The 23,183-nt window shown below is 39.1% G+C and overlaps 1 protein-coding gene across 4 annotated transcripts in view; it reads left to right on the forward strand.

Moving 5' to 3' along the window:
• The first annotated feature begins 399 nt into the window (after positions 1–399).
• The window catches only part of LOC111263500 (scavenger receptor class B member 1), a 58,658-nt gene continuing 35,874 nt past the window's right edge, over positions 400–23,183 (forward strand). For 2 of the 4 annotated variants that reach the window (XM_022838613.2, XM_022838614.2), the window contains exon 1: positions 400–881. In XM_022838613.2, coding sequence (XP_022694348.1) covers positions 780–881 — 102 coding nt within the window. In that variant the 5' untranslated portion in view covers positions 400–779. Of the gene's footprint in view, positions 882–11,232; positions 11,435–23,183 lie in introns of those variants that run through there. The other 2 variants (XM_022838617.2, XM_022838619.2) reach the window with 1 other exon arrangement.

Consider the following 23,183-nt stretch of genomic DNA (forward strand, 5'->3'; position numbering starts at 1 on the left):
CATTTTGGCCACTTTATTTACAGTTTAATGCATTCGTCCAGGCACATGTCTCAGCTATTAATTAATGCATCTAATCGTTTCAACACTGGGCAGCATCGTCGTGGTCGAAAGCATACGGCATCATCGTTCCCTTTTTGATAACACACTGCTTGCTGTACCTTACAGCCTGTGGAAACTCGTTCTGGACATAGCGAACTTTTCTACTTTCTTCAAGATCTGACAAGGTCAAAACGCGACGCACAGATGCACCTATTCATTGGGCGTGCAGCCATATCGAGCACGTGACGGAGCAACGGGATCGATTCAAGACAAGCAAGTTCTCCGACTCTGTTCGTTTTCATAACGTGCCTTTGTAACTTAAGCGCTGCAAAAGCAGTGGCGGTAGCAGCAGCAGCAGCAGTGGTAACTGAAAACGTCACGTTAATTGTTTGCCGTGTGAGTAGGACATCTGGGCTGACTATCACGGGCGCCCTGGAGACTACTAGGGACGGCGGCAATCGCCGTAGCTGAACTGTGCTCGGGACTAAGTCTACACAGTCCAGCATTTGGTGCAAGTAGTTACCGTTCGCTAGCACGGAGTAGCTACATCTGAAGATTCATGAAATTATTAAAAAATTAGGTTCATGTGTTGTCCACTACAGAAGCAGTCGAGGAAATTTTACGATAAACGCCGTAGCGCGTGTCGTAGTTTTTTTTTAAGGTGACATACGCCGAAGAGTCTGAACTGCTGAACAGACTGGTGGTTATTTGCATAATATTGTCATTAGTTCAAGTTTAAAATGAGTGTACCAGAGGAGGAGATACAGTTTAAACAGTCGCATGAGGCCAAAAAGGATGAAGTGTCACACTTCAATTTTGATGCCAACAATAGGCCAACGAAGGTGAGTTATTTGTTAATAGATCATGGGGCAAAGTCTGTAGCGTGTAGGGAAGACACTTACTCTAGGTAGAAGACGGTAGTCTAGTTAACTAAATTAATTGAGCAAAATTGTCTGAATATTTCTTGAAACGTTTTGTTAGATGCTCCACTATGCAGATGGCGTCCGCGCGCCATTGTACGCGCACGGCATTTCCAGGAGACTGTGTATGAATTTCACGAAAGGTTCTTATTAAAACAATTGTGGTGAGATGGCCTTAACACAGCATAAATACTCGTTATATTTACCAGTCCTGAGCGGCTTCAGTCTCTATAAACAATGGTGAAAAGCCCTGATAAATGATGGTAAACGGTCCGGCGAAAGTATTTTAAAAGTATGTTATTTCCCATATGGTATGTATCACGTTACGTATACGTATTAGCCATCTACTCAAGACACAACGTTTCCAGTTAGAACTCTGTCTGCCATCTCAAATATTCTTAAAGCGATTGTTACTCAGCTGGCGTCATTTGCTAATGGAAGTCTGGATAGATGAATCCTTATCAATAATCCGACAGAGCCTCATAACTATTTGCTTCAACCAACTTTAAAATTGAGACTAGATTCTCTCTCTGCCAAGCCGACCACCATCAACGACCTGCAACGTTCCACGCCTCGAGCAAAAGAAAAATTAACTTAAAACGAAATTATCGATAAAGTTAATATATACACCTAGGAATATAGCTCTCAATCAGCATACGAAAAGCTGTTCCGCTGGTAAAGGCTCACACGAGAAATTAGGTAAGCAAATAAAGAGATTTATCGAATACGGTGAGTTTTTGGATTTAGAAAAGTAACATGTAGAGAAAAATCATCGACCGCGTCAGTAGAAGCGCGTCGCCACGAAATTCTGTCCGCACACGTTTTTTTTTTCCGTAAAGCTCACCGTCTTCGAGAGAAATGAGAAGACATAGTAGTGAGCAAACGATCCATTTATGTGTCTCCATTTCAACGCTTTTTTTGGCAAGCGACAGCATCGGGCAAATCCTTGGTACCATGCTGAGAGGAATTTTTCCTAAGAACACGTCATTAACAATGAGCCAGTCAGCCCAACGTTCGTACGACACTGAAAATGAACGGCGACAGCGTCGTATATGGGGCATAGGAGCGTACTAACAACACCAGGGCAGTTATATTGAATTCATGGAATTTGGACAAATATATCAGCAAAATATAGAGTCTTTTCGCATACGACAATTACCCCGTTCCTCTCCTTCGGCCGACGTTGTAAAGCTGAAGGTAATATTACAGCAAAGAAAGTGGACCAAGAAATTGCCATATCACAGCGCTCAGTGTTCGAGAGACAAGGGAGAGTGCCTACGACGTTGCCCGAAGAGCAAAGCTTTTTTTGGACATGTTAATCTTAACAACCGATAGCAGCGGGAGTGAAAAGATGTTCAACCAACAGCCTTCGATGATAACAACCCGAGACGGCTTGAACAAGCAAGTTCAGCCAACTAGACCGGACACCCAAGTTGAGCGTTACAGCAGCCGGATCATATTCAAAAATATCACTAAATTAAACTACCGTTAACAACTCACGGATGACAAAAACAACACGAAGCGGTGTAGGCCGACAGATCACCTGCCCAACTATCGAGGACTTCGTGAAGCATTGACTGGCAGTATTGAAAACTGAAGAGCCGGGTCCAGCATGCAACATCCTGAATCGACGCCGCCGCCGCCGCCGCCGCCGCTGCCGCCGCTAGCAAGGACGGTCATAGACCTCACAGCGTGGCCCGATCTTAAAGGAACGCTACGAATTACACAGTGGAACTATCACTGTGCTGTGACTCTCACGCTTTTCTCTTCGGAAGGCCTAGATAGCCTAAACATTTTCTTGCTTCGTGCAACTAGTCATTTTAATTTACTGCGTTTTTGTTATATGCCCTGTCCGGCATTGGGAAGTTACGGACAAGTCTGCCCCAATAGATACATCTCTATTTTCTACAATCACAAAACAATAGGCGACTTCACTGTGTACTTAATAGTGAATAAGGTCATTTTTCTACGTAGCCAGCGAATAAATCTCGTAGCAGCTTATGTTTCGTCGTTTAATTTGGAATCAACGTATGGTCTGGTAAAAAAGCTCGTCAGCGGAATGAAAGCGCCATCTTTAAATTCTGCCCCTTCTCTGGATATTGCCGATGACTCAGACGCCGGCCTTAAGCAGCCAAACTCGAACTGCAATATGGCTCTTCAAGACGTGCACACGGACTACGGTTGCTAGGTAACCGATCTCATTTCGGTAGCCACTTATTAGTTTAGTTATCAATATATATGCGACGAACGTAGCCAGAAATAGGGCAAAGCTGTAGACCGAACAATATTCACTGTCAAAGGCCATTTGTACCCAATAAGCTCCCCAGCTTTTACAGACTATTTCTTGAAGATGTTCGCATCAAGAATGCAATACCATGGCGGGTGCCCTTTTTAGTCGTAGCTCGACGAGAAACAATCTCAATACAATACGAACTATTTCAATAAGATTTTGCACTGCCACAGCTAATGCAAATCCTTGGGAGACTATGCATGAAAAACCTGCCGGTTTAGATAGGGTTAGGAGGACCAGAGGTCGCGCCACGCAATCGGCGTTCCTCGATTTTAAGGAAGCTTTCAACTTGTCGCCCAAGGGGAAGGTGATGCTTACGGTAGCCAAGCTGAGCGTCCTTACGAATATGCTTAACAATCTTGCCGCGATCCAGTCTTAAACTTCATCCTGCTAAATAGCTTTCCTGATCAAATTTCCTGAGACGAACCTAAGGATCAGAGGGCGGAAATTTGCTTCAGGTACGATGAGGAATACGAACGAGGAAAAAGGAACGAGCGGGTTAAAGGGACCACCCTTTTTAGCGTGCGTGGGTTCACCAAAGATTTAATAGGAAGCAGAGCTCTTCATGACCGTGACGGTACAAACAGGTATTATAGAACTGTACCGCTCGTCGCTTTGTGGTACCATTTTTAAGACATTTTTTAAATTTATTTTATAAAAAAGATCCATGGACCACAAAATGTTTTCTCGTTCTATATAATATCGCTGATATTGGGATTTGTGTTGTTGATTATTTATATGGACTTTTTGACTACTATAGACAAAGGTAAATAAAATTTGATAACACATAACTACCATTATATATATATATATATATATATATAAAAACCTGTTGACATCTACGGAGGAAGAGCATGTGAATTTAATATTCGCGCGGTATCGGCGGAATACACATGAAGGTCTCGTGTTATTATTATCATATCACCGATTGAAAGCTTCTAATGCGGTTCAGCTTCAGAGACGTTTCTTTATTTCTGATTGGTCGATACCACGTTGTACGTATTTATTGGCATCTGGCAGCTTTAGAAAATGATAAATTTGACCAACATCCGTTAGTAATCCATTTCCCGTATTTTCCGAAGAAGCGAGTATCTGTTTTTCTATTTACCACCACATTAATCCAGTGGTTTGTCTGAAAATCCTTTGTTCTTTGAACGAAAGTCGTCGACCAATTGGGTGGCCACAAGAGATTATCTTTAGTTATTCTTTACTATTGAGGATTGTGGATCCATCTGTTGATGTAGCGTTGTCCTATGAACGGCCAGAAGAATTGCGCACCCATGATGAGAGGTAGGCGAGGTTGTTAAATGCGTTTCTAAGAACTCCATGTGACGATGCAACAATAAAACAACCGGCAATTTTTTCAAAAAGAAAGAAAAATGTGCGCCGGATACTGTTGATGCATATCAGCAACTATTCGCATAGGCCACATTATTATTACTTCTATCTATTTGTATCAATGATCATTCATGGAGAAAATTGTACGACGTTTTGAAAGCTAATCCAATTTCGATTCAACATTTAACATCTTTATTAATATAAAAAAAATAAACCAATAAGACCAATAAAAAAAAATTCTATTAAATGAAATTCATATTTATTCAGAAAATATAAGAAATGCCATTGTGAAATATAAGGTACGAACTTATTTTGAGGCCCTGCGCCAGTACCTGCCGCGGAGCTCCGATATTCTTATATATTCTCCGATATAAACACACTTATTTTGACCATATAGTAGAATGTGCTCGTTTTAAGGAGTCCGTCATATCTCTTTATGAATACTTATCGAACTTTATACTATTTTAGGTAGAGATATTCGTTTGCGAAAATGTTGTCTACCGACGTAAACTAACTATAATAACAAGACGAGGTCTACCTAAACGTATACCTCAATTTACAGTTGATGAAAGGGGCTTCGCCTTTCAAGCGTCTTCTATATCTACACATGTTTGTCCTGTATTATATAATTCCGTTTTTACGTTCCTTATTCTTCTAGCTAGCTAAAATATTCTTCTTACATGCAATAGAGTAACTGAGTTTCTACATAGAGTAAAAAATGTTTCTATATGTCTTTAGAATAGCTTTCCAATTAGGGATTCTCGTTTCTGAAAAATCAAATAGTCCTAGCCTAAAGCCTATCTGTTTGGGATCTATATATAGCCTAAGGGGTATCCGAAACCGTACATTTTGCCGGCATTGTACCTGAGAAATTTTGAGAAATGACGACAACATAAAAGACAAAGAAATAACGGCAGAAGTTGTCCAATTGCGCCAAGTCATAATGAGGTACTCTTAAAAAAAAAAAAAAAAAAGTATTAAGTCGCTTCCGCAAGCGCGCTCGCGTCTTTCTCGTCTCTTCTAAATCACTAATTATTATAAATAGGCTAAGACGCGATGAAGAAACTGGAATGAAATCGAATAGACTTTTGCGCTAGGTTGTTATTTTATAAACATATGGTCAGATTTACACTAAAGTTTAATAACTACAATTAGGAAACGCGTCAATGGTCCTTCGTAAAACATTAGACTCCTTCAAGTATTGATTCCACGAAGCAATGTAACGACTTAATATATACTGATTCTAAAAAAGGCCATATTAAATTGTGTTATAAAAAAAAAAAAAAAAACTATGTGTTGGGAAATATTATTGGAAGTATCACTTCAGTGCTAAGTACACGACTCGATTGTCATTGTCAAAAAACAACTTTTTTTTTTAGTTAGAATTTTAACTGGTATTATAACATCGTATCATCAACCTCTTCTTAATAGTATTGATGCTTTTCTAATTGAAAGGGCTTAATTTACGCCGACGTCCGTTCTATCTGTTGTAAAAATTGACATAGCGTAGCACAAGTCGCTAGGAATGACCAAGCAAAATGTAGAGAGACCGCGATCAAATACAAATCTTTATGGCTGTACAATTGATCGTGATGCGAACTCGTGCAATCAATAATGGCTAGCGAGCTAAACGCTCCGTCGTAGACGCGCTACTAAGCTGCCATTTCGGTTCAGTCTGTCATCGTAAATATGAAATACAAATGGCTGCCAAAACAAAATTCACTCTTCCTCACATTTTCTTCTCTATGTTTCATGTTTAGCTACTAAAAAGCTCTCCCGAAGCTGGCGCAGTGAAGACGCGCCAAGTTTTGAGCATCAATCGTAGGCACATAGACAAAATATATGTGAAAGAGGATTTCCCGTTATGGATTGTAGTTAATATTGGGAGAAAAAAAAATTGTTACAATAAGCAGACGTAGAGTATAAGTACTTTTTATAGGTTAGGAAACGTGCTTACCTAGAGAAGAAACGAAACGGCTGCCTGAGCATTACCCCGAAAAAAATTAAGCTCAATCACAGTGTTAGTTTTCCTAATAGTCATGTCATTTATTAGTCAAAGGAACATAATTTTATTATTTTTAAATCGCGGATGTTTTTCCCCGTGACGGTTTGGCGACTTCTCCTTCTTTATCAATTAACGCCTTGAATTCTCATTTAAGGCTGAATCGTGGTGAACACTACTACAGGACACTATAGGAGGACCAATTTGCCAACTAAGTCTAAGGGATCCTTCTTATCTGTCCGAAGCGCCCTTTTTCTTTTAGTAATCCCATTGCGGTCGCTGAATTTGTTTACCCGCCGCTCGTGGCACTGCAAATAAAATTCACAAATTGTTACTTTGTTTCGGCGCCTATGGTGGGATTCTGTTCTCTGGATTTTTTTTATTACTTCTGCTTTCGTCCTCGTAGCGTTTCTTTAAGTGCCGGACAACACAAATGAGGTGTGGGCTGGGCCATCATCTACCCTCAGGTACTAACGGACGGGGTTTTGTCGGTTCTGAAGAAATAATTTAAAAAGTTGCCGTGTTGGGTCATGGTTCTGTTCAAGAAGTTACTGGTTTCTTCGCTGAAATGTGTAGCCAGTTTTTGATGTCCTGGGATGAGGTCTCTGGCAAATATTCATTTTCGTTATCATTTCCTGCATGGCAATCTGTTCCGTTACTGATCTTGGATTAAGATTCAAGGCCATGGCCACAAATAATGGTTTGTTTTCGGGGCCGACCCTATAACAAAGGTACTGGAGGCAAAATTCCAAACATCATAAGGCTTAGGCACTCCTTCCTCAGAAGACCACGATTAAGTGAGTCATTTTTTGTGAGATATATATATTTCGAGTTGTACGTCCTTTAACTCGATATGGTATAACTCTAGCCACCTTTACCTAGCACTGGACGAACAAATTTGCAATGGAAATCTTTACTTTTCTATACTAATTTAGAAGAGATGCTTGCATTTCAATGCACTTATCATAGAAGTTAACTATTTGATATTCAATAATATTTGTGTGTTTAATGGCAAGTACCGTCCTAACACTTTCCACTGTCCTAAATGTACAGTAAATCAGAAATTGTACCAATATTGTATATCATAGTCTAGGTAAAGATCAATATTATTGAATTTTATAACGAAACTAAGAAGCCTGTTAGTGGCAAAAAGTGTAATTCGTCCATTTTAGTTAAGTTTAATAGAAGCTTTTTTACGCAATTAAATATTGGGACCTACGAGGTGTCTATTAGTCTATACTCTTTTCGCGCTCGTATGAACTGTTCATGAGCGTTGTTGAGGTCTGTCGTGACTGCTCTACGGACAAGGCTTTGAAACGAAGCTAAACTGAGACTCGACTCACTTGGTCTAATATATGACAACACAAATACCCTGAAACAACAAAGGACCGCTAAAAATGATCTTGTTGTACGACAACAGACGGCTCCAAGTGACTTCGGTGAGTCGGGAAATTATAATAGACCTAATGGCGGAAATGATTCTATGCGCGACCTACGGTGCAGGGCTTGTGACATCGGTTTCGATCTGTTGAAAGGCCGACAATAGGTCAATGAATCAATCGCTTTCATGGCTATCATCCGTCTGTTGGTAGACGAGTAAAAGAAAATCCTCTAATATGGGGATTGGTTTCTTATAGGAGTTAGCACCACTTAAGCCAAGCTGAAAAATTGAAGTACGTATTGACTTCCCCACTTTCAATACATGCTGATACGTGGCCTTTCTTCAGCTTAGTCCAATCGGCATACCGTTCAAATCTCCCTAGTTTCTACGATAATAAGATCTAGTGGATGCTTATTCAGTTTTACGTTACGAGCACTTGGACAGAATTTTGTAATATTTTACCATATGCTTGACCTTCTAATGATTCTATGAACTTTCGAAAAGCCGTTACACCCTGTTACCCACTAGCAACAGTGTGCCAGCATCACGTGACTTTTCTCTTTTGCTGCGTGGGCATCTGACGCGGAGGGGCCCACAAGCTTAGGGTGTATTTAAATTAAATTTAAAAAAAAGGACAAGTCGCAACAAACAACACATTAAGGCAACAGGATCGCTGTCGTTTAGATGAATGTGCGGTGCAATGAGCCATAGTTTTAAAATAAATTGTATCAATAAGGCTGAATTGTGTGGCATGGCCTGTCTATGCCCGGACTTTCTTTTGCTACGCCATTTCTAAGCTTGTATCTAAATAGGAAAATTTTTGCATGAGCTATTATTTAATATATTATTAGGCTGAAATATAGTTCCCGCGCTTTTTTTTCGAAGTTTGCGTCCTTTCTCTTCCGTACTTACCATTACTTGTTGTTTGTATAGAATTCGAAAGCGTCCTTTGATGTTTATTAGGATCCTGTAAGTGTATCGTGTCGCAAATTTAACTTTAATTCAAAAGAAATTTTCGCTAATGGATGTTGCACACAGAAAAAAATGTATTTTAAACATCCTCTGTGTTACGAACCTTATCGGGGCTAATGGCCAGAGGCACCGGGCTAAAGGGTTGTTCGAGGGCGGCTTTCAACGTCTAAAAACGCTATCCGGAATTGTCGTTTGTGATTTTGTACGTTAGTATAAATTAGATATTGGGCCAGTGAAAAAGTCAGCGTCCACTGGTCAACTAACTAAACTGCAACACGTCTTGCGTTGAAGAGACGGTTACGGCCCGATTTTTTTGGGGCTTAATGTTAGACAGTTGGCTGGCGTATTTATCAAACCGACTAGGCTATTTACGAAAACACTCGACCGTCCATGCGCTATAAAAATACGAGTAATTAAAGCTATTCTCCTGGGCTTGCAATAGGAGATTTTGTTGCTTACTGTATATTGTTGTAAATCGGCTTGCCCATATATTAAATGATCGCATAATATTAACGATTTTTTAAACCAAAAATGATGTTTTACACTTTAAAACATTATTATTATTATTAAGCTCTATATATGCTGTTTTGATCGATGTTCTACTGTTTGTTATGTTTCTGGTAACACCGGCATCTTATCGCTGTAGAATTTCTGCAGAAAAAAAAAATGTGATCAATGATTTTTGCATCCCTCCATTGAAACCAAATTTACACCATCAATGAAGAAGAAAACGAATGTCTGGATACATTAAGATTTCCTACTCAGCGCTCGTAATATTTGTCGAGCTGCTAAAGATATATATGGTCTGGAATCGAAGACGATGCCCGTTCTGTCTACTAGTACTGGCTAGTTTTTTTTTTTTGTTTTTTGAATACTTGCTGTAGTTTCTTTCGTTATTGACAGTAGAGATTTGTTTGAATGAATTGTTTTGTTAGGCGACAGCGGCACCATAGCGCGCGATCATTCGTTTGCAATCCCGCCAAACATATAAAATCACCTTCTTTGGCGCGATTCTGGGTTTTGATTGAAGATTTCGTCCGTTATTGTTATAAAACAATAACGCTTTGTACTATCTCTAACCTATTGCTTAGAAATGCCTGGGTTTGATGCTGCGTTTCTGTAGAACTTAGTAAATAGAAATACGAGCGAATATATTTTTTCGCGTAAATTCATGTGCTACATACATGGAGGTCGAGGTTCTTTTTCCGGATAATTCCCTTCAAATGGTTTAATAGAGTCTGATGATAAATGTTTAGTTCTTTTGATGATACCATGGTCACTCACGTACTGGCTTTGCTCAACTTTTGCAATAATTCTATTGACTTTCATAAGTGGCCGATTAGTAAGAGGAACGGCCTTTGCATCGAAATCTCCGGAACCAAAGCTATAAGACCTTGTTTTGACTGTTTTTCTTTGCAATACCGAATTTTAATTATAACAGCACGCTTTTTTTATGGACTTAGGCAGCGTTTGTGCCTTTATTGTAATATAATTGTAAAACACAACGATTGTTTTTTTTGTAGGAACTTCACTCATCTTTAAGGCGTTCTTAATTTGTATTTGAATACAGTAACAACGTGCGTTATTTGATCTCTCAAAAACTTTTTATAATACTAAAGTAAGTTATAAACGAGAATCCTTGAATATTTCAATGGTTTTCCCGCAAACGTAATCGCTTATAGGCGGGCCGACCCTCGTTCCCAGCAAAGTGCCTTAATATTTCGTGAAAAAAGACATCACTGTTCTTGCTCTGTTATCGAACTACTCTTTCGTCGAACGTTTCATTGGGCCGCGTACCTACAGTCTCTGCTTCGGACCCAACAGGCCAAAGTTATGACCTTAAACGATGTGCCAATTTAGGCGCGCGTAATTCGTCCTCGCTTTCGATATTCTATAAGTAAACCTTGTATTAGAAATGGTAGCTTTCATTAAATACAGTATCATTCTATGAACGACACTCATAGACAGATGTAATCGAACTGTTTGGGACAGAGTTTCAGATTTAGTTGGGATAATCGATTTATTTCTCTCTTATTAGCCGTAGATTAAGCACTCAGGCAAAACAAATAGTAGTTTAAATTAAATCATCGTAAAGACAATGAATAGAGCGTGTTACTGATAAAAATCACCGATTAGTGTTCATAGACGAGAGTGCTCGTGTCCATAATCGTACACATTTGATGCACGTTTGCTTGTGTCAGATAGTGGCGTGCAGTTTCATACTTCATACGTCAGTCAATGACGTGCGCTTTATACTACTACCTATTCAATCTTGACTGTCTGCCACTGCTGCGGTGTCTCAACAACTCGGTACGTCAAGCTGACCCATAGATCTAACCGCAGGATGCCGATACCTTGCAACATTACGGGGTTACATTTTGGGTTACTGTCTGCATACATTGCTATCATCAGCGCATGTACGCGTTGGCAGCCACGCGGGAGTCCTAAGATAGCAATGTGCTAGGCGCCTGTAACTGAGAATCTCATCGCAGGTTAGTGTGAATTTAAGTCAAGGATATAATTCTTTTAGTATAAACTGCGGTCAATCTATTTACGGGAATTGCCACTTTAAGAGCTGTCAACGCTTGACAAGCTATCGCTTTGTTTCCCGCGGTCAATTTAGATACTTTGCCGTCAAAAAAGTACTACTTAAAAAAAAGTAGTTGTAGCATGAGTGAAAAGGTAGAAAGCGTGTCGCTTTAGTTACGAGCCACAATCTGCCGTTGTATAAGAACTACGGATGCCTCTTTAGCAAAGTATACAATATGCCCAATATATACATTTCTATAGGCACAATAAAAGCGCCTGTTAAGTGAAATATTTAATCATATGAGGTATACAACAGCTGGAACTTTTTTCTAATAGATACTTATTTACTATACAATTATTGTATTAAAAAAATATTCTAGGCTTGATGTGAGCGCTACCCTCTTTTGTGAGCATCTCTGATGTCGGTGATTCGTATCATTTAGGCGTGGCTCATGGCGATATCGAGGTGTTGAACGATCTCCATAAATGAACGTTGTCTTGTCACCCGATCGGCCATTTTTACCTGACCTGTATAAATTAGGATTGTATTTGAGAGTAAAAGGCTGAAATATCGTACCAATCGTTTCCAAAAAACAAAGACGTCTAGCGACTCCACTGTCGGCTATTGTAACACGGCTCAATTTCAGTCGGGTACCTTTTTAATTATATAAAAGTGTTATTTCCGTGACGCTTTCTTTTCTGTATACGCTGAAGCCTTGTGTTTCGATTTGTAAGTTCTTCAAAAATTTCATTTTCAAATCTGATTTAAATAGTGGTAATTTTATACACGTTGGTGGGAGACAGGAGGTTAGCTTGGATAGCGTATAAGTGTCATACGAAGAATCATTCTATTATAATTAGATGACTTCTGGTATATGTCTAGTCGCGTGTAAAATTTTCTTATGTGGCGGCATAAAGATTAAGGTTGTGTGGCATTACTTAGTGGGCCGAACTACTTTTAACCCATATGATATTTCGGTACGTAAATGTAATCCTTTTTATTGTTTAGACATGGAGGCCAGTGTTTACACATTTAATTGCTGTGCCATGCACCATTCAGCTCTTCGAAACAGTTAGTAGTATTTACTTTTTGAGGAACATCTAGTAATAACGATATTAGGAGCATCAATTCACGGCTTAGCTGATTCGGCACTACAACTTCCTATTTTTCGATGTTATTCTCTAGCTTGGACCTGCTTTGGTGCACATGAGGCGATTCTTTCATTGGTAATAGTTGCCCCACATTTTTCTATCCTGGAAAAAAAAATCTTTATTAGGTTCCTCTTTATCATCAATGTGTTCTTCGTAACTTAAACGTAAAGCACGTGTTTCAACAAATCCTATATAAAGCCGAAACGTATCGCAACTAATTATCGTTTTGCTATATTTTCGTATTACCTGAAATTGTTGTAAGTAAAATATTTTTTTTGCAGCTTTTTAATTTCCCCCCACCGACTATCGTTTTCAAAATGATCGTCCTTTCGCCGAATATTTTCGTCAGTCTTCGTTTTGTTAGTTGCGAGAAACTAATCTCCGTCGATTCAAAAATCTGCTGGCCTATAATCCAGAGAATGTCCCCGCTGTGAATAATACAGGTCTATATTTATGTTTGTTATGTCTAGTAAAAGGGATATTATGCCGCCATGCTTCTTGCACAAAACCATATCGCTCGTTATTTCTTACTGCCAAGAGCAGACCTAAATAGCCTCACATAGACAGAATACAACTCAACAATTGCTAGAAATACTCTAGAGTTTTCTGAGTCACTTAGCTATAGGTCATCACCTGATAATGGCGGTCTTGACAATGTTCCTTGAGCACTTCTAATGACCATAGCAGCATTGACAGCTGCGGCCTATTTGTTTAGTTAAATGCAAGCACCGAATGCATTAACACCTGCTGTGTTTAGTTAATGTTTTGTTTTTTTTTATTTAAGAACAATTCATGGTGCATGTACTGATATATAAACTCAAGAGTAAAAGCTTTATAGTTGGTCAGCAGGAGCACGGGTCGGAATCAATAGGTTTCTATGCAGAGCAAAAGGATATAATTGCAGTCGTAAACTTATTTTCTTTAAATCTGTGAAATCACCTATAGTTTTCTGTGAGATTACCTTTGCTCAGATCTGAAGTTTGCTCGAAGGATGCCGACGAGCCTATTTTTAGGACAAGCCAACCAGGACAGTGACTAATCATCATTTACATGCTACTGTATATGCAAACAGTACGCGCAAAAACGGGCCTGTACATGTGGCCATGTGTACATGCCAACATAGGCGTTAGACCCACATGTGATTATAGTTTGTGCGTCACGAGCCTTCGACCCTCCCACACCATACAGAAAGAAATCTACGTTCGCACTGTATCTGTGGGCCTGGATTGGTCAGTCCGCATTCGCTTTGCCATATGGTCATCATTTTCCGCATTTGCGCAATAGCAAAAGGTGAGCAAGAGAGAAAGGCATAACTTTGCCGGAGAACAGCATTGCATTGAGCTGCCTTAGGTAACACTAGTCATTCAAGTTGTGAGCTTGAACGAAAAAAGGATTAACTGAACCTATCCTAGCGTATCTCTTATCGTTCCACAGGTCGCCAGACAAATATCTTTGCGACTTTCTCTAAGTGTATCTGTTGTGCTTAATGATTTTATGTACAAATCATTATATATACTGCCATTTTCGAACATCGACAGAGGGAAGGGAAGCCGTAAGCTTCAGCAGATTTCAACGAGCAGAAGGAGAAGCCACATTAGGGTTAGTAAGTCGATTTTCATTAATCCCGCTAATTGGATCTATAGCCACGAACCAAGCAATGGTTCAGTTATTACTCGTGGTAGTAAATATGGCAAATTGAAAGGCCTATGAAAAAAAGCTAGCATTCAACACCAGCAAACTATAGTATATTGTAACAATTAGATAAAAAGAAAAGGTTTCTATTTCAAAAAAATAGGTCCAGTTGAAATGAAAAAAATCTGAAATGGTCAGCGGTCACCACTAGTGCTTGTACTGTAGCTGCTCTAGCTATTGATTCGTTCATAATGAATACATACTATGAATTTTTACTATTATTATGCCAAGAAACAGACTATTAAAATGTCGGATATTAGGAAAGGCGGTCTCTTTTCAGTGTGATAGATCTGTATGTTGAAATCATTCCAATTATCACCAAATACCAAGCGGATAACCTTCCGGGTAGATCTTAGTAAAATTCCATCTAGAATTAAGAATCAGGAGCAAATGATATCAATGAAGCCTCTTAGGTTCAGTACTCTCAGGGAGTCGTTATCTGCTATGACAGCGTAAAATCAGCACCTAAAATCTCCATGAACAACTCAAGTTATGTATCTATGAACGTATTAAATTCAGCTGTCAAAGATGGTAGAATCGTCAAAAACGCATCTTTTCAATTTTTCGTTAAATTATTACACCGAGTTTCCGGTCGTATTCGTTCCTTCTTGTTGTATATAAGCATGCTCTCGTCTCTTCAGTGGTCTGATCGTACCTGATCGTAAATCATAGACTACGAGTCAAGAAACTCCATAGTTTCAGTAAGGAATTTGTTAGACTAAAAGACGGCACCAGACATATTCATACTTAATTGCATTAGGTTTAAAAGTTCGTAGATGCTTGTTTTACTCTACCAATAACAACAGGCTTCCTATACTTGGCGACTGGAACATAGGTTCCGTGTGCTTAGCTTGTTATAGTTTCTAAGTGTCGTCGATCCAGGATTTAGCAGATAGATCAATTCGTAGATTATCAAATTTTCCCACATATAAAGAAACGTCAAAGGGATGCCACGAGACATCAGAGATCAGATGTCTAGCCGGAATGTTTGCATTAATAGCAGAAAAACTGACAAATTAGGGCAACATCTATGCACCGCAAACGAAACCCGTTAGGAGGCGCGTTTAAAAACAAAGTACATGTCAGACGCTGAATGTGGCATACAAAAGAAGTTGCGGGTATTTCAGGGAGTATTATTAAAGTACGCTTATGCTGCCATCATGTGTACATCTGACTAATTCTCAAGTGTTCTAATCAATGTCTATGAGTATGAGTTCATTCTAAGCCTCTTCGAGAACAAAAGCGTTGGGAAAGTTCAATTTATTACATAAATCTTCTTACGAGTTTTGCGTTATAAAATCTTTTGTTTACGTAGGAATATATAGAGAATTGAAGAGGAACGTCGGTACCGTCCCGCCCCTTTCTCTGAGGGATGAAGCATCGTCTAAAGACATAGCGAGACAAAAACGTTACACTGATTGCAATCGCAAGAACGTAATTGGGGTTAAATTCTGGTTATTAGTTGAATGCGCTTGGCAATTATACCTGAATGGTTGTCTCATGAGGATTTCGTTGAGGAGATCTTTTCTACGAGGAGATACTTAGGAGTATTTGCATTACACAAAAGCTACTTGGATGATTAAAATGCACATATATAGATTCGCCTCTGTTTGGGTCAAAAAAAACGTAACTCATACATGGTCAAAGAGTTACTCATCCTGATAGCAAACTCTGTGTTTTTCGATTATTTAAAAGAAGGCCCTTACATATATAGTTAAGAATAAATATATAATACTTGTATTATACGTTGCGATGCCACATATGTGTAGCATTTGGATAGCCGTTCATGATACTTACAACAATATGTGATTTGCGCTTTGTTGATCACACCTAAGTACCTTGTAATTAACTATTACCAACTGAATGTAAGAAAATTAATAAAATTACTTCTGTGCAGGCGGAAAAAGATCAATATACATACACCTTACATACTGCCGTATATAACGCAATACGATGCCTCTTCTTATTTTTATCACTTTGATGAGCTTATCAACGTTTTTTGCAAGTTTCTCTCGACTCTCCCAGTTTTTTCGGGAAAATCCAAAGGAACGAAAGAAAGAAGATATAGTTACGGCTCTTCGTTGTATGCATAACAATGTCCAAGACCATGTTAAGTTACGCAGATTAAGCTATTTTCTGACGTTTATATCTAGAGTATGTTAGGTAAATATCTTCTGTGAAAAAGGGCAACAATAAATTATGCTATTAAATGCGAACTTTAACATTGATTTTCACCAGAGATTCAGAGTATATTTATGATATCTACACAACAATTGCTTAGTGATTAGCTTTGTGTAGAAATCGTGCGCTAATACCTACAAAAAGAAACAAAAACGTCACAGAGATAAAACTTTCACAGATAAAACAAGAACGTCGGGTAAACATTGGGACATGGAGCCCCAGAGGAGTCTAGAGGTGCCCATTACGCAAGTGCATTGTTCTATGTGCGGAAACCTGGGCTCAGTCACGAAATGCGTTTTTAGGTAAATACAGCCACCAGTTATAAAATGTGTTTTGGTCGTTCAGACAAAAATCGCCTTCCTTTAATCTGTACACAAGTAAGAACAATTATTCTCCCACTGAAACAAAGAGAATGCATTTGTTTGTTTACTTTAATAAACACATTTTGTGAATCATTATATATATCTATATTGTGTATGTATATCCTTTAGCAAAAATTGTAAATACAATACTTCGGATGTTCCCAGCCTTCGACTTTTTTTTTTCATTTTCCGACATTCCTCAAACGACCGTTCTCTGCATAAACACATGGTTTTGGTTTGGCGGAGGTGTACAGATGCTTGTGTAGAAAAAGATCGTGACTTTCCTCAGACAGCCAAAACCCATAAACACTATCTTCGGCACCTGTCTCTAACAAATGGTGTGCAGATTTGCATGACATGTGCAGAATTCAGATTGTGTGGCAGTGAATAGTGCGGTTCGAGTATCCTTGTTATGTGATGTGCTGATATTTGTGTGGACGTATTATACTCTCTAATAATCACGTATTCAGTAATTGTGTCCATGTCTACCTACCCAATGGGGTAACGTTAACCCAGGGAATCAAACAGTCGAGTCTGTGAGTTGCAGACAAGCGGTGCCTAGTCTAAACCCTAGTCGCTTTATCATACCTCAGTGTCAGACAGCAAAAAAAAACCCTAAGATACATCAATGCGGTAGCTGTTTTAAAAAAAAACACATATTCTATTGTCAATTCTGAAGGATCGACGAATTTATTAAGACACGCCAGCGGATAGTACGTACTTTTATTTAACAGTGCTTGGTTTAGGCAATACTAGTAATAATAATAGCAAGTAACTTTATTCACAAATTAGCAAGAATAGGACCGCATCGTCTTTATGTGCCTCGCCAGCCTAGGACAACGTAATTTGGACGTATAGGTAATTTGCTTATAATCAAGTTTTCATTTCCGGCGCATCTATATTTGTATCATAGCATGGTAATATTATTATCAAAGTTACAGGAAATAGCTGAAATTGATGGCAACATCTCGACCTATCATAGCCACTGAAATAGCTACCCGTTTAATAGGTTCGTTTTGTCGATCTTTCCGCTTAAGCGAAGCGGACAATAGTCCGACACTAAAATTCTAGTTTCAATTGCATTCGTCAACAAGGTGACCTCAAAAAAAATAGGCTTGTCCTTGATTTGAACGAGCAGTTTCATGTTAATGTTTCAGCGTAAAATTACCGACGCTGCTCTAAAAACGGCTTCTAAAAACGGGATTTTAAAATAGAGTTAGTTCACGGTAATTATGTTACTAGCGTTGCAAAATGTACGCTGCGAGCAACCTAAGGTCCTATTACAAATTCTATTTTACGTCAGGAATACTGGCCTAGTACAATGTATACCAGCGGCGTTTTTGCTTTATCGCAATATCAAATTTATATCGGTGCGGTATACATAGCACTTTGAGCACTACTTAGAGGGTTTGAATAACTATTTCCAGATTACATTGGGATTTACCATGAAAAAAACAAAGCGGGACAAGTAGACAAGCTTTGCTGTATGTATGTATATATATATATATATATATATATATATATACGCGTATTGTTTAGGCATGGTTAACGTAATACGTACCAAATGAGGATATCTAGCATTATATCTATTATGGTCACAATATGTGTGACAATTTAGACGTAGATACAATTCAACTCGAACTTAGCGTAACAACTTCCATACTTTTTGTGTACCTAGCGGCAACTGATCTTCCCCTATAATGCCTTGCCATATCCGTCGTCATATGTACTAGTCAGACCTGTTTTGCGTTTCAGACTATTTTGTAGTGACGACGCACAAATGAGATTTATTCGTTCCATACCCCAATCTCGTGTAACAAGCGTGAAAGGAAGACCTAATATTAAATATAAGACTAGCACGAACCGTAACGCTTGGCTACGCTACCTACCTTTGTTCGAACACACGATATAGGACCGTTCACACACTCTGTTCGTTCTTGAAACTCTGCTTAAATTCAATCATACTCTTCGGCTGCTGAGAGTACATCGGTTTAGGCATTTTTTGCAACAGCTTTGGTTTTAGATACTATGGGTAGAGATATTGAAACAGTTGTCGAAATACAGGTATTCGACCCTTAGAATTTAACCTTGGACAGCCTTCCATTACCTTCCCGAATTGTGGATATCGAAGTACTTCAGCTTTGGCTGCATATTTTTTTTGGGCGGCTCTATAGGTTCGAGGCTTCAGCTTTGGCCTGCGTACTGCGGAGCAGCGTTGCGTTCCTTTGATTCAATACATGAGTCCGGAATATATCGTAGAAATATCAGCTAATATATATATTACAGCGTAGAGAATTTCAGTGTCGATGTTAACAATGGTCCAGTCGAAACAAAGCTGCGTCCGTTGCGTTTCCTTGTCAATTTCCAACGGAACGTTTTAAAATTAAGTAGCCTGTGCGATGCGCTTCAATCCTTATCTCGGGTGAACGTATGCACGTCCCCATCAGTTCCTCTGATTTTGCCTTATAGGATAATGGTACTCTTGAAACCGTTTACCTCACGTGTCATAAGACAGGCCCTTGCAAAACTTCATAACAAGTCCGAGCAGAAGGTCTTAATCCGTTATTCAGGCCTTCAGTTGTTAAGAAACGGTATATTAATTAATGTAACTAATTTAACCTTAAACATTTCGTAACTTCACACAATTCATTACGAAATTCTCATTCTGAATGTCGCATAGCTTCAACTCCCTTTGCCTAATACGAACCTGATCGTTTCCTATGTCCAAAATTTTTTGTATAATTTTATTATACATAAGAGCAGGAAGGTCAATACTAACTGTATCAAATGATAATTAGTCATTCAAAACGAACGCACAAAGCACTTAGTAGGAAGCCCCAGTTCAAATAGGTTTAGTAGGGCCCTAATGATTTCCCACAACGTATGAGTATATCTAGCTCAAACACCTACGAATTAATTAATTTCGTAAGCCTTTTTCTTCCGGCCAGTGGCCTATTTGATTAGATCTCTAATGACCAACGTGTCTGGCATGATGGCATTTAGTCGCATCTATGAATATGAATACTCAACCCATATAAAATGTGTGGAAAATCTATGATAAAATTCGTCTCATTGATGTCATGTTTAGCAGGGAAATAGCGTTTTATAAGACAGTAGACTAGATTCACTTAATATAAGCTATCATTAAGACAATCGCGGAAACCAAGTTCCCTCCGCATTTGTATGACCTAAAATCTTTACATATACCATATAGTCAATGACACTCTAAACAATAACAAACAAATCAACCCCTTTTTTTTTATTAAATCGGTTTTCCTGATCTTATTACGTCTGGCTCGTTTCGTTTTCCTGTCGATGCAACTGTCAATCGTCAGAACAAAGAATTGCAGTCTTGATGACGCTATGCCGCTTGATGAAAACAATTTCTTTCTTTATACGACCAGGAAATGAATGGCTAATGACTATAGTAAAAAAAACGCCGAGATTAAATATCCGCTCAGCTGACTCTCGGTAATTGCACTATATAAACTATTAGGTTTTTTGACCGTCCAACACTCGTTCTATAATTCGAATCGCTTGTTTCAAACGTGAACTTTCCCCTAGAGAACTTGAAAGTAAACAAGTCAGGCCTAAATCAATCCACTAAACTTTCACATATATTCTCCATAACCAGATCTAATTCGGCTAAACGATACTAGGGTTTAGAAGTCAGCTCATATACGATTTGACACAACCGGATCGTCTTCGTTGACGTTGTTGGCAAACTCCGATTTGCGCCATAATTCAAAAGAACCTATAACAGAAGCAGAAAATAATTTACTGATAACTGATCCGTTACGTACTGATGCAATTTTTTCCAGTGTCATGCTCCAGTTAACGTGACATAATATACACACGTACACACAGTGTGCGACCGCGTCGTATTTATCTTATAGTTACTTGCATGCTAGAAAGTTTAGATTTTTAAGTATCAACAGCGATAACGGTAGCTATTACGTTGGCTAATCATTAGCGTCGCCACTTCGGATTGGTACGTAACGGATTCGCTATATAGCTAGAGAAACTTCCAAGACGGCAGTGCCATCTTATTCGTATGCTAGTTTTTTTTTTTGATATTTTCGAACTGTGCCATTGTAACTATGTAAGTGTCTAATTAGGGAAGTAGAACAGAATTACAAGTTGCAGTTAACGGCAGAGCCGTGCGCTGTCAAAATTCGGGTCAACAACCAGACGAATGAAAATCATTTAATATTACTGTTAGTCGAAGGAGCGGCTGTGGGGGTTGTCTCTCTCTCCGGTATTGCATTATGTATTAGCAGTCGCCATATAGTAGCCTATTTAATTCGTGCAATTTAAAACAATGACGAGTTGTAGGAAACTTAGGAGTCATCCGTATGCGTACGAGGGGCTATGCGAGATTCGTTTATATGTGACTAGATGACCATCGTTGAAGTAATTGTCTTTGCGTCGACGTCGACGTCGACGTCGACGTTTCACACAAAAACGCACTTCATTGACAGTGTCGTACAGTTTGATATCCACCGAAGTAAGCTCTCCCGTACTACTGCTGCGGTTGGCGCATTCTGTTGCATTGGAACGCAGCGTTCGCGTGATCGTACTAGCGGAACAGTTTGACGCTTGTGTGAAAAAACAGATACTTGCGCATCGGCGCCCCGACATTGAGCGGTGACGACGCCACCGGTTCCGTCGGAACACTCATTCTGGGTGGCGTCTCAGAGTTATTTGGCCGTAGGCCTTAGACGATTTGTCCCGGCGCTTTCTTATTCTTAATTACGATAGCGACAGTAAAGGACTGCCGTTCCCGCTGCCGCTGACAATAATGGTGGTGACGCTGGCAATGTCGATCGAACGCTCATGCGCTAAATTTTGTTAAGACGTCGCCGGTAGAACTCGCAGTGATACACGTTGCCGCTATACAGATCATTATAGAGGCGAGAGATGCTGTTTATTGAGGTACTGGATGACGTTATAAGACCTTGTCAAAGGCATAAGATCTCGTTTGGTGGCCTGGGTCACCAACGGGTCTTAGTGGAGTTACGCTTCGACAACAAATAAGATGAAACGAGCTTCTTGAATCCGTTGCAGGTTACAGCTGTAATGCATGCGAGCTTCTAAGAAAGATAAAGACAATGATGGCCAGCCACTGAATTCATTTCCGGAGGTACTTTATATATACATAGATATATATACATATATATATGATCTTCTGAAAGCATCAAAACAGCTATTCTTCACCGATAAGCAAAAGCTGTACGTTATCATTATTAGTACTGGGACCCAATAACTATAGCTACTTGATATTTCCTTTTGATATTCTTCTTATAATTATCTATGGCAGATTTTCTCCGTCCATTTGAACAAACGTACGTGAAAATTACAGATGTAATTCCTTCCATATCATTAAACCAAATCTAGCTATCGATGTTAATTAAAATTTTTAGAATAGTTCTAGGGATTTTCTGAATATAGATATACGTACCAACTCAACTCGTGTTAGATTATGAAATTGTTATTATTTGTATTCCTTATATAATACGCCTTTCCCAGTGATGTTATACCTAGCCATCTTTTCCTGGACGTCTTAAATGACATAAGCATAAACATCGTAATCACAAGAAAGAAGAGCTACTGCCGTCAAGTTCTTCGTGGAACAATTTATCGTTCGAGTCTTCGATCTTTTAAATGATAATTTCGAAATAATATTCTGCAACATCTGAAATAATTTGTTTCCTGATCCCAAGGCAAACGGTGGATCGCCTGCAGTATCGCAAATCGTCTATTGATCGTATGTTCAATCTACTTGGTTGCTGCCTTCTATCTATTTATTGCGGTATACACAGCGGTAGAGATCACGTGTCCGTCCACAGAATTTTCCTTAGTTGCTACACCAGGTCGATGCTTTTCTATATCAGAAAATTGCTAATTATTTTTTGCAGCGACGAGAGCTGTCGAACTTCCCAAACTCGATTGACAAGCAGAGTTGTACCAAGAAGCATGCCCTTAACTAAGTTCCTTTTTACCGCAGTTTCCGTGTTTCGTTATTGGTAACAATTAGCTCATTGTTATATGACCAGTGTTTTGAGGCTTATAATCTGTCGTCCACCGCAGAGTTCATACATATTTTCAATGAGGTAATACATGCTTGCGCCATATGACTGACGTCCAGGTTAAGCCATAATAAAAAAAATTACAGTTAAGGCAATTTTCAAGTTGTACAAGTTCTTTTCTTTGGCTTCTTCCAGGGCCAACCATTGTACGGCTTCCGGGCTCTCGTTTCCATTCTCTTCAGCTTTGCCCTTTTAGCGCATTTTCTTCGCCGCGCCAGATTACTATGCCATTCCAT

The sequence above is a fragment of the Varroa jacobsoni genome, unplaced genomic scaffold (assembly GCF_002532875.2).
Source record: "Varroa jacobsoni isolate VJ856 unplaced genomic scaffold, vjacob_1.0 scaffold_771, whole genome shotgun sequence".
NCBI lineage: Eukaryota > Metazoa > Arthropoda > Arachnida > Mesostigmata > Varroidae > Varroa > Varroa jacobsoni.